Source organism: Enhydra lutris, unplaced genomic scaffold (assembly GCF_002288905.1).
Source record: "Enhydra lutris kenyoni isolate GAN:26980312 unplaced genomic scaffold, ASM228890v2 scaffoldscaffold31, whole genome shotgun sequence".
NCBI classification, from domain to species: Eukaryota; Metazoa; Chordata; class Mammalia; order Carnivora; family Mustelidae; genus Enhydra; species Enhydra lutris.
Genome location: NW_019154115.1, coordinates 15,659,037 through 15,672,392, shown reverse-complemented (window position 1 = coordinate 15,672,392; position 13,356 = coordinate 15,659,037). Strand labels below are relative to the sequence as shown.

Genomic DNA, 13,356 nt, shown 5'->3' with positions numbered 1-13,356 from the left:
GTTAAAGATCCTGTTCATTAGCCATTTTCTCTAAAACTGGTCTCTATTCAACTTAACTCATAGTTCTGAGAGGTTCCAAATGCCCTCTGTGATGCTTCCGTAGTTAAGGGGAGAAGAGGGTCAGCTCCCCAGGTATCTTACATCTCAGAGCTCTGGCTGTAGCTACAGGGAAAGTTAAAAGACAAATTGATAAATGAGGAAGAAGGTTTACACAAGAATTTCCTGGAGTGAAACAAAATCCTTTGCAGGCCATGGGAAATGGCTTACCATTGCTTATGGGGTTTTGGCTAGGGTATCAAGGTAAAATGCAAAAGAAGTCACTCTAAGAGGAAGACTGTAGACATTCACAGCTTCCTTTCATTAGGCTCTTCCATGCCATAGTCCACCTTTCTCTATTATCTTATTTAAACCTCAAAAAAAGGCACAATTTTATAGGTGAGCAAACATGCATAGACAGAAGGTAAAGTAACTTATCTAAGGTAAAACTAAGTGGCAAAGCCCAAATCCAGATCTAGGTGTTTCTTTTTAAAGCTTACGTTCTTAGCCATTGGGAATACTGTTACATAAAGCCATTCTCTGTGGATTCATTAAATGGCTTATAGACATTCTCTATATTAGAATTAGCAAACTAAAGCCCGTGCTAACCCCAGCTTTTTGCCTGCTTTTTTGTGGCCTGAGAGCTAAGAGTGAATTTTCCATTTTTAAGCGGTTAGGGGAAAAAAAAACCCAAAACCCACAAGAGGATTAATACTATGTGACATGTGAAAATTATATGGAATTGGAATTTCAGAACCTATAAGTAAAGCTTTATAGGAACCTAACTATGTTCGTTCATTAACGTATTACCTATGGTTGCTTTTAGGCCACATGGGCAGAGATGAACAGTATGGCCTATAAAGCCCAAGATACCATTTGATCTTTTACTAGAGAAGTTTGCCAACTCTTGCACTACGCCATGGGTGCTAAAAGGCAATTACAGGTTGGAAGACTCAGGAGCCAGGGATTAGGGAGATGTGAGAAGGGTTAAGAGATAATCCAAAAGTTATCAAATAGCCTTATTTTTCAGGCACTACATTTTTTTCTTTAAGATTTTTATTTATTTGAGAGAGAGAGAGAGGGAGAGAGAGCACAAGCAGGGAAGAGAGCAAGAAGTAGGTTTCCTATGAGAGGGAGTCTCAATCCCAGGACCCTAAGATCATGACCTGAGCCATAGGCAGACCCTTAACTGACTGAGCCACCCAGTCACCCCTCACCAGGGTCCACATTTCTTTACATATATTATCTCACTTAATCTTCACTAGAGCTCTATAAGGCATTATCACTCCCACTTTCCAGATGAAGAAACTGAGGCTGAGGGAGGTTATGGATATCTCTCAAAGTTATAGGAGTTTCTGCTATTTCCCATAGGGGTGTCAACATCCTGGATGACAGGCCAATCTTCCTGACTCCAATCCCCAAGCACTTTCTTTTATAACAACAAAGTATAATACTCTGAATATTGGGTCAGTTTTTTCATGGATATGGAAAAAAATATGATAGAAGTGCCTGTAAATATATCTAACTACTCTGAGACTATCTATGATTAATCCTAAGGCCATGTGGTATGATTAAGTGTATTCAATATCAATATCTAAATGTTTCAGAAATTATAATTTCAATGACTTACTTAAATTTCTAACAGCCTATAGAAGTAGTGAATGAGAAGCTAGAATCATTCACTTTTAACTTCCTAAATGATGTCAATGAAACTCTTCCACAATTCAATAGTATGGTATGTTTAGGTTGGGGTTCTAGAGAAATCTGTTACTTATGCCTTTAAAAAACTTATTATCCTTTAAGCCATATAATTTTTGTGCATGTCTGCTGTTCTGCATAGGATTTCTTTTCATCATCTATTCTAAATGACTGCACTTATCAATACATACAAACTGTTTTTTTCATGTTTTTGACATATATCTTGTACTTGAACAATTTACTCAATTTAAAAATAAACCTAAAAGTTAAAATGACTATATATTGTAATAGCATATACAGAGATCTGGAGGCTGAAAATTATGCTAAGCGAATGGATCATTTAATATTAGCTCTTCTAATCCATGAACATGGGATATCTTTCCATTTATTTGTATTGTCTTTAATTTCTTTCACCAGCGTCTAAAAGTTTTTAGTATATAGATCTTTCATGTGCTTGGTTAAATTTATTCCTAAGTAATTTATTGTTTTTGATACTATTATAGATGGAATTGTTTTCTGTCTTTCTTCTCCAGATAGTTCACTGTATATGAAACCATCTTATTTGACCTATTGATCTGATTTACAAGGTTCATTAGTCCATAGTATTAAATTACTCCTGAATTCTCAACTATACTACTTGGAAAATAATACAACTGCAGTCATACAAACTATTTATCAAAATCAATTTTCTTTTTTGAGAGAGCAAACATGTGCATGCATGAGTGGGGGGCAGAGGGAAAAGGAGATGGAGAATCCTAAGCAGGCTCCAGCCCAGCATGGAGCTCAATCTTACAACCTGAGCTGAGATCAAGACTCAGATGCTCAACCAAATGAGCCAGCCATGCGCCCCTATCAAAATAAATTCTAAAATAAAATGTATATGAATAAGACCACTGAGCAAAAAATTAAAGTGGGCAGTGCGCTCACTTCCATAAAGTGACAAAAAATAAAACTAAAGAAAATCAAAATCTGAATACCTAACATGTATACTAAAGTTGATCCTGGCCTTTCTTCAAAGGCATGTAAGTTTAAAAAAATAAAAAATAGGGATGCCCGGGTGGCTCAGTTGGTTAAGCTGCTGCCTTCAGCTCACGCCATGATCCCAGGGTCCTGGGATCGAGTCCCAAATCGGGCTCCTTGCTCTGCAGGGAGCCTGCTTCTCTCTCTGCCTCTGCCTGCCGCTCTGCCTGCTTGTGCGTGCTCTCTCTCTCTCTCTCTCTCTCTCTCTCTCTCGGACTAATAAATAAATAAATAAAATCTTCTAAAAAAATAAAAAATAAAGACTTGAAAAGAAGAAAAGGAGAAAGGAAGGGAGAGAGGAATGAAAGAAGGAAATTTCCACTACTTTCTTATTTTGTCTTAAATACTTTTGTGAAAGAAGTTTTCATTGAACCAAATCTACAAGACCTTGCAATAACCAGAAGATCTGTGTTCTACCTCTAATTATTCTAGCCATAGACAGATTTTTCTCAGGGCCTAAATTAGCCTTGGAGAACATTTTATTTTTTTCTGGACCTTGCTGTTCAAGTGCTTTTCATAACTACATTTAGTTTGCTGTGTGCTACGTATTTTCCTAAATTTATTGACTTACATGCACATCACTGAAACTGACTGTATCAAGTGTGATGGGGTTGATGGAAAACAATATGAATATAAGAATGAATTTCATACATAAAAGACTATAGAAAACCTCAAGAAAGCATGGAAACTGAGACCGAAGCACTGGACATGCTCGAAATTTGTTTTACCTTTGTCCCTATGAGGTACTGGAACTCATCTGCCATCTACTGTTCTTCAGAATAATAAATGAAAAGCAGCTTTTTCTTCTAAAACAAGCAGATCTCACCATCTGCTCATGGTGAGGATGGGGGAGTTAGCAGGATGAAGTAGGATGTAGGTGACTACAGGTCAGATGGGCTCACCTCAGCTAAGGCAGCAGAGTCATTCCAGGGAAATGGAGCCATTCATACCTACAATGCATCAGTCCCAGGCAAAAATTCACTGATAGTTTAAAACTCACACTAAATATGAAAAATTCAACTTCTATATGATTTTCTGAAAAACAAAGTGAGTCATCTATGCTTTCATCATTTGCAAGGGACTCAGCATTCTGGGGTATAAGACCAAGAGCTGTCTGGTTTAAGTAAGTCATCAGTAAGAAGTGTTTCCCCTTCTTCAGTGTAACATCTTTGTTGCTCCTCACCCTCAATGAAGCAGCTTTCTCCAATGAGTAGAGTCAAGAAAAGCGTCTCTACCTCCAAACATCCTAGAGGAGTGTAACTTTCTTCTTCTTTAGTTCTCTTTAGCAGTGAGGAAAGGGCGCTTCTTAAAGGACCCTGACTTGGGCCTTGGGACGTCTGTCCTTGGGGGCAGCTGCCCCACAGCTGGTAACAGTCTCCTTTGCCTCAAGCAAATGAGAAACTTCACATGGTGTAGTTTTCTTCCAGGGCCAAGAGCAAGAGGCAGGAAGCCAAGAGTCACAGCAAAACAAATGGCAATCAATGAAACCTATTAGTGAGATGACTAATATGTGAGGTCAGCTCCCCTCAGAAGGGAGCTGAGGGAAATTGGAGGGGGAGGTGAACCATGAGAGACTATGGACTCTGAAAAACAACCTGAGGGTTTTGAAGGGGCAGGGGGTTGGAGGTTGGGGGAGCCAGGTGGTGGGTATTGGGGAGGGCACGTATTGCATGGAGCACTGGGTGTAGTGCAAAAACAATGAATACTGTTAGGCTGAAAAGAAATTGAAAAAAAAAAAGAATATGCGAGGTCAGACTCTACAAAAAGTTTATCAGTCCACCTAAGAACACCCGTAGAGGGCCTCAGTCTTGAATTTCAAAGACCCACCTCTTTCCTTCTAGTAGGAAGGCAAACAATTCCCATGAAATCAGATCTGAAGGCCACAGAAAATCCCAAAGCCCACCTGAAAGTATACAAAGTAAGTACCCTATTTACCATATTAATTCCATTCGGTATGTAGAGATTGACAGCCTTCACTTAGTCCAGGGCACTCTTAGTAATCTTAAGTGAGACATTTTCAAAGGAAAGTGATAACAAGTAGACATAAACGACTCCTTCAGTGACTTTATAGAACTGCAGTGTACCAGGCCAAGACACAAGTGCCTGGAGGCCCACAGGCAGCCAGGCTCACTCACTAGCCTTACAGCTTACACACTTCGGGTCTGCCCCATGGGCTAAACTCAGGTGACCACTGGCCAGATGTTACCTCTGCAAATGCTAGGGGTCTCAGGACCACAAAGCAAGCTTGCCCGCCAACAACCCTCTGCACCCTGCACCCTGCCCAACTTACCTTCACCAGGAAAAAGGACACACCATACGTCCGGAGGGATCGGGCGAGTTTGACATACTTGACCTTGGCTTCTATTTCACTCATCTCTCCACAGTTCTTATGCTCCTACAAGTGACAGCAGCAAGGACCCGTTATTGCAGCTCTGCCAGCACGTGGACTTGGTAGAGGTGCTTACAATATATGGCACACACAGTCACTACGAATGATGGGTCACTGACGTTTGTGTCAGAGACCCCTTTGGGACACATGTACCAGCTCACCAAGGACCAGAGCACAGAGACAGCTCAAATTCAGGGCTTCCTAATGAAAACTTGAACCCAAACTCCCTAGATATTTTATACCTACAGACAACAATTCATGCCGTGTAGCATGGCAGACCAGAATCCAAAGTGTAATCCACTTTTGGAAGAACTCTGCATTCCCAAAGGTTCAGAACCAACGCTTTCAATGAGAGCTAAAATAATGTTCTCCAGGAGAGGTATCATTCTAACATACACCCAAAAGACATGGTTTTCCAAAGAGCAGGGTATAGAAATGCCTACACATCAGAGTGCCTGGAATCAAGACCGTGTACATTTTATACACGTGAACACATGACATTTCTACTTCAACTTGTATTTACATTTCAATACCAAAGAAGACTTTAATATTTTGGATTCACTGGAGTGATTGTTTTATGGTAGAATTGATGATAGGGCTTTTCTTAGTGTTTGCCAGGAAGAAAGAACTCTCTGACATTTAGGGGAAAAAACCCCGAATTTTAAAAAGACACCATTTTCCAAATTCTAAGCTTCAAAAAACAAATATCAGGACAAAGAAGCTACTTGTAGCTACTTCTTCAGTGCATTTTAAGAGCAAATCACCTTGTTCCGACACTATCAAGATAATGCCTTTGAAATTAAATGCATGCACATTTTTTCTCAGAAGGACTAAGTAACCTTTAGCAAGAACGTATGGATTAAGATAATAAATCTGTCCAAAGTAGATTTGTCAGCTTCTTCACTCTGGAGTCACTAATCATTTATTATAGAAGCAGAGTCCATGTATGGGGTACTAACCTAGCACGTGCAGAGGCCCCTCTCATACTAATAGACGACGTTAGGGAGTGAGGAGAATAATAAAGTTCTGTACATTTCCAATACCTGAAATATTCTCTTTTCAGCTCCTCTCTGCTTGATGTATTCTTTGGGCAGGAATTCCTTTAGACTGAGAGAGAGAACAAAAATAAAAATAAGCCATTTATTCTATGATGAGAAGGAAAGAAAAGAGACTTTCGGTACAACTCAGTGAAGTCACTAACTCTCCCAGTATTTGACGACACAATTAGGAACAGAGTGCCATATCCCATAATATACTTAAAGAGCACACAAATATAAAACCAGTCTGATACAAAGGACCAAACCAACAAAGTTAAAAAAGAAAGAATTTCCATGATACACTGTAAAGTGGGAAAGCAAAGGATGCAAAAGTGTAGAATATACTGTCCTTTGTGATACAGGGAGGAAAGCATTTTTCATTTTATATGGTTAATACGTATTTTTAGGGGTGCCAGGTGGCTCAGTTGGTTAAGCTTCTGATTCTTGGTTTCAGCTCAGGTCTCTCATGGGTCATGAGATCGAACCCCACGTCGGGCTCCATGCTCAGTGGGGAGTCAGTTTGAAGACCCTCTCTCTCTTTCCTTCCCCCTACTCTTTCACATGCGCTGGTTCTCTCTAAAATACAGAAGTAAATCTTTAAAAAATAGAAGTATTTTTTAAAACAATATAAGCATACATCTAGTACTAATCAAAATGATTCTCTATGGGAAGAAGGGAAACACGGGGTGAAGGAACAAGGATGCAAATGAAACTTCTGGATATCCCTTGTGTTCCAGTACCACCTTAGAATCACTTGAAATGACAAAGAGGGGAGAAATTCAACATCTAAAAATCTAAAGCAAGCTGAAACAAATGGACTTAACAGGATATCAAGTTGATAGCATAACCACAGAAAGAAAAGTGATTTCAAAGAACTATGAAAAACAGTCTTTTGACTATACATCTCTAATGAGACATGTTTTAAAGATAAAATGAACCATAGAGGACATATTAAATATTGATAACATTATTTTAAAACTGTACCTTCTCCCCTCTCAACACATAAATACACACACACTATAAAATTAGGTTATTACATTATATAGAAGTAGGATGTCATATATAATTAGGATAAAGTAAAAGTAGCTGTTAGAAACCAAACTTTTTAGCATGAAATAGATCAAAATAAAGCAAAAAAAAAAAAAAGTCAAATGAAAACCCGGTAGTCTTTCATTTGAATTGGAAATACCGATCTGAATGTCTGATTCATTCTTTTTCTGGAAAACATTTTTTAGTGTGTCCACTGAGGAAGCTAAGGATAAGGCCTATCTGGTGGAATTGCCAGGGTCTTGATCAGGTAGCCTCCAAATACTGTTTCCCACTAAAAAGAATCAGGGATCCCTGGAGAAGTGACTGATTCTAAATCTGAAGCAAGAAATGTATTGAATGTTGTTGGGGTTTCTTATGCCTGAGATCAAAGAAGCTATCAAAATGACACTAGACTGACATCAAGGGGTAACTACTGGCCAATAACAGATGATTTTTAAAAACCACATACAAAGGAAAAAGATCGAACAATATCATGAACCCACCATCCAGTTCCAACAATTTTAATTCACAGACATTCCTGACTCATCTACTCCTTCATACCATCCCCTGCACTGGATTATTTCCAAGTAAATTCTACAGATCATATAGTTAACTTCATGTGATGGGGCAATTAGAGTGTCAGAAAGAATGATGACCACAATGGGTAAAAGCACAGACATATAAAAATTCCATAAAGTTCCTTTAAAATAATAATTGGTCATGTTAACAGGTGGCTAGGGCACCAACTCCTACTGAAAAACTGATAAACGGAAAGTAACAAAGCTAACAAATACAGAAGGAATAAAAGGAGTCCCCAAATCATCATTTTATACCTCTGCCAATCACACCAGAGTGGCTGCTAAAACCAACAACTGACAAGTTGATGGGGAACTTTATAGGAGATAGTTTGGTCTGATTCAAATCCACTTAATCAATTTTATTATTAATAAAAGTGGGATGACCAGGTCATGGTCTCAGGGTCCTGGGATCGAGCCCCGCATCGGGCTCTCTGCTCAGCAGGGAGCCTGCTTCCTCCCCTCTCTCTCTGCCTGCCTCTCTGCCTACTTGTGATCTCTGTCTGTCAAATAAATAAATAAAAATCTTAAAAAAAAAAGTGGGATAACCAGACAGCACATGCCTCCTAATTGATGTAACAGGAAGTATTCTTGGCAAGAAAGAATAATATATAATTTAACCTGAATTTAATTAAGATGTGAGATCTAAATATTATTTCCGAAATGAGAGATGGAAGAATACAGTAAGGGACACCACCAGGACATGATCAGCCCAATGCCAACTAGGGCAATTCTATAAAAATCATGCAGGTCCCGCAAAATAAATGGCTTGTTGGTAGAGGTGAAAAAGAGGACACAGTAAGAGATTAATAGAGTTTCAAAAAACATATTTACTACAAAGCTACAGTAATAAAGACAGTGGAGAACAGATATAAGAGTAGACAGGTCAATGGAATAGAATTGAGAGTCTCAAAATTAACCTTTACAGCCGGGAGATTTTCAGCAAAGGGAATGGGTTTTCAATGGGAAAAGAATAGTCTTTTCAACAAATGGTGCTGAGACAACCATATATCCATGAGCAAAGCAATGAGGTTGGACCCTCTACTTCATACCGAATGCAAAAATTCACTCAAAAGGGATCAGAGACCTACATTTAAGCTAAAATTGTTAAACTTTTAGAATATAGAAACAAACCTTTATGACCTTGAGTCAGGGTGACACTTAAGATATGATACCGAAAGCACATTCAGCAAAAGAAAAGAAAAGTAGGACTACATCAAAATAAAAACTTTGGAACTCCAAGTGACACGACCAAGAAAGTGAAGAAGCAGCCCACAGAATGGGAGAAAATATTGCAAATTAAATATCTGGTAAGGGACTTGTATCCTGAATACATAAGCAATTTCACAACTTAAAATTTAAAAGACAACCCAATTAAAAAATGGGGAGGGGATCTATAAAAACATTTTTTCTGAAGAAGATACACAATTGGCCAAAAGCACATGAAAATATGCTTAACTTCAGTAGCCATCAGGGAAATTAAAAAAAAATTACAGTACAATACCATATACCCACTTAGGTGGCTACAATAAAAAAGATGAACAAGTGTTGGTGAGGATCTGAAGAAATTGGAATCGTCATGCATTACTGAGGGGAATATAAAATGGGACGGCTGTTGTTGGAAACAACCTGGTACTTCCTCAAAATATTAAACAGCAGTTCTACTCCTAGGCAGGTAACCAGGAAAAATGAAGACATGTCCAAACATTTGTACATGAATGTCATAGTAGTATTCCTTTTTTTTAATGCTTTCTTTCTTTCTTTCTTTCCTTCCTTTTTTTAAGGATTTATTTGATAGCGAGAGACATAGTGAGAAAGGGAACACAAGCAGGGGGAGTGGGAGAGGGAGAAGCAGTCTCCCCATTTGAGCAAGGAGCTGGATGCAGGGCTCGATTCCAGGACTCTGGGTCTGGGATCACGACCCCAGCCAAAGGCAGACATTCAACGACTGAGCCACCCAGGCGCCCTCATAGTAGTATTCCTAACAGCTAAAAGATAGAGACAACTCAAATGTCCCATCAACTGATGAACAGAGATGTCAAATGTAGTTGATCCATACAACAGAACATTACTCAGCAATAAAAATGAATGACGTAGGATATAAACGCCAACATAGAAACCCTGTGCTAAGCGAAAGAAGCCCATTGAAAGAGACCCTTCCATAGGAAATGTTCAGAAGCAGCAAATCTATAGAGATAGTTAGGATTAGCACTTGCAGAGGCCAGGGATGGGTGTGGGGTTACTGAGGAATGGCTGCTAAGAGACACAAGGCTTTTATTAGGAGGGATAAAAGCGCTCTGAAATTAGATTGTGTGGGGGTGCTCAGTCTTGCGAATACATGGAAAAACACTGAACTGTACACTGTAAATGTGTAAATTATATGGTGTGTGCACCATATCTCAATAAAACTTTCCTTAAAACTCTATGAAGCAAATAAAATTTGTAGGCCTTGCTTAAATTCTGATATTAAGTAAAAGCAGTATTTTTGAGACACTGGGAGGAAATTTAACAAAGACTGGGTATTAAATGATATTACAGAATTATTGTTAATTTTGTTAGGTGTTAGGATAGATTTGCAGTTGTACAGGTTCAGAAATCCTTTTTTTTTTTTTTTTTAAGATTTTTATTTATTTGACAGACTGAGATCACAAGTAGGCAAGGAGACAGGCAGAGAAAAAGGGGGAAGCAGGCTCCCTGCCAAGCAGAGAGCCCGAAGCGGGGCTCGATCCCAGGACCCTGAGACCATGATCTGAGCTAAAGGCAGAGGTTTAACCCACCGAGCCACCCAGGCGCCCCCAGCTTCAGAAATTTTTTTTAAAAACTTTTTATTTGTCAGAAAAACATACTGAAATACTTACAGATGAGATAATAGTTCCCTGGAATTTGCTTTAAAATACTCCAGCAAAAATGTAGAGGGGAGGGAGGGTGAGGCCAGATTCTGGCTACATTAACACTTGATAACCAAGTCTGGTTATTCCATCAACAAAAGTTGTAAGCCCATTTTCTGGAATTTCAGGAATCTAGTAGCTGAACAATCTGGATTTCTTAAGAGTCAGCAGGCCTAGGGTCTAAGAAATATCTAAGCAGTAGCCCACGGCATGTTATGACTATCAATAAGCAACTTCATGGACAAAAATATGATTGGTCCCTGGAAGGCATCAATGTCACATACACACACACACACACACACCCCAGACCAAACCCCTCACAACAATGACTGTTACCAGAAGAATGCCAGAGGGCAGGGTCCAGGGTCCAGAGGCCAGTCAGGGGCAGAAGATTGTTGGGCATTAATGGCGAGAAAGTTCTGTGTAGCAACAAGCCTCCCTCTATCCCAACTCTGCCCACTAACCCTCCCCTTCTTCAGGAGGTATGGAAAACAACTTCCAGAAGCTTGCACTACAGGCATCACCCTTGATGGTCACAGGAATGCATTCAGGAGTTTGTTATCAGGTATTTCAAAATACGAAGTGTGTGTGTGTGCCCATGTGTGGACTGTATGTTTCCCCAGTAAATCAGCGAAGTGCACAGTGTCAGCATGAAGCTGGAAGGAGCAGGCAGCCTGTCATCACTGCCAGCCAGCCAGCAAGCCAGCAGTTCCAGCCCAGTTGTTGTTTTGATTACCAAACCTGAGCCTGGAAGGCTCCTAAGCATCTGGGACATGCGTACAAGTGAAATCTTTCAGCCTCCTTTGAGAAAATGGGTCAGATTGTCAAACCTGATTGGAAATTTTTCCTTAATTAAGCAAGCTCTGGCCAAGCCATGTCCTTCCCACTGTCTCCTTCGGTATTCCCACTTTAAAAGGGCAGGAGGCTCCTCCTCCCAATCCTACCACTGGCCTTTTAAATAACACCTTTTCTGAGTGCAGTAATAACAGACCCCCACTTCACTGAGAGGTGGGCTAGTCCAAGGTCTTCTTATACCCGAAGATCCATGGGAGGCTGGAAGTTTGCAGCCAGCAGATTCTTCTCTCATGAGCCCCACTTCTGCTCTGGCCAAGTCAGCTCTATTTGTTCTGCATTCTCACTGCTGGCCGAGCATCACATGATAATGTAATAAACCAACAGAGCCCATCAACTGCTTAAAAAAAAAAAAAAAGCTACCGAATGCTTAAGAAATGTACTTCCAAAAGTTAGTAGATGTGAGACCACCGTAAAATAATGAAAAGACAAAATCATGAAAATCTAAAAATAGTTCATCCTCAGATTGCTCCAGGATCGTCTTTATGTGGTATACATACAATGGAATACTATGCAGCCATCAAAAGAAATGAAATCTTGCCATTTGCAAGGATGTGGATGGAATTGGAGGGTATTATGCTGAGCGACATAAGTCAATCAGAGAAAGACAATTATATGATCTCTCTGATAGGAGGAATTTGAGAGGCAAGGCAGGGGGTTTGGGATAGGGAGGAAAAATGGAAACAAGATGGGATCAGGAGGGAGACAAATCATAAGAGACTCTTAATCTTGCAAAACAAACGGGGGATTGCTGGGACCTGGGGGTTAGGGAGAGGGTGGTTGGATTTGGACATAGGGGAGGGTATGTGCTATGGTGAGTGCTGTGAAACGTGTAAGCCCGATGATTCACAGACGTGTACCCCTGGGGCAAATAATACATGATATGGTAATAAAAACAATTTAAAAAATTCACTCCTAGATGATGTAGTTCGTACAAGGAAAACAAAATAGAACCCCAACCAGGGGATCCACACCAAGAAAAAACTGGTCTCTCATCAAAAGATTAGCAAGTAAATGTATAAATTTAAAGTTTAAATGTAGGGTTTCACAGAGATAGATATCACAGATTCTATTTTTTTTTTTTTTTTAAGCTTTGAGGGAGAGAGTGCGTGCGCATGTGTGCGCAAGCTGGGGGCACAGAAGGACAGAAGGAGTGAGAGAAACCTGAAGCAAACTCCCCACTGAGCAGGGAGCCCAATGCGGGGCTTGATCCAGGGGCCCTGAGATCTTGACCTGAGCCTAAATCAAGAGTCAGCCGCTCAACTGATTGAGCCACCCAAGTGCTCCTTCAATTCTGTACTTTAAATGTCTTTTTGGGTGATCCATCGTCTAAACCATGATGGCAGAGGATTTCTGCTATTAACAGCTGCTCTTTATTGAAAGTCAAACAGTTTCAGGTGCTTTGCATGTTTAAGCAGGTTAATTAAATTTTGACAAAAGCCCATGGAAGAAAATATCCAATTTTATACATGGAACGTGAGGTTCAGTTACACTATATTGCCCACAATCACAATCAGTAACTTGAGTCTTGTCTGTGGTCTCCAGCGACCATGCTCTTAGCTACTCAACACTCTGGTCCCTCCAAGCTACCCTTTACTCAAAAGACATAATTTGTGATCAGTATTTCAGAATCTTGAGACAAAGAACAAGATAAGAAAAATACCCATGTAATGGAAAAAATTACCATAAGAGTGGCAATTTTTTAGAAATGCCCAGAGGTCATTAAATGAAAGAAGGGGAACTTAACACATTTGGGGGAGCAGAGTCTAGATTCAAACCTAGGTGTTCGCAAAACCTCATTTTCTGATATAAAAATTAAAGCTGCTTGTTTG

The 13,356-nt window shown here is 39.7% G+C and overlaps 1 protein-coding gene across 2 annotated transcripts in view; it reads right to left on the bottom strand.

Annotated features, from left to right (window-relative positions):
- The window catches only part of LOC111153217 (talin 2), a 194,397-nt gene that overhangs the window by 163,506 nt on the left and 17,535 nt on the right, over positions 1-13,356 (bottom strand). For both annotated transcript variants that reach the window (XM_022512104.1, XM_022512103.1), the window contains exons 7-8: positions 6,187-6,250; positions 5,045-5,149 (exon numbers count right to left, since the gene is read on the bottom strand). In XM_022512104.1, the coding sequence (XP_022367812.1) occupies positions 5,045-5,149; positions 6,187-6,250 (169 nt within the window). The remainder of the gene's footprint in view (positions 1-5,044; positions 5,150-6,186; positions 6,251-13,356) is intronic.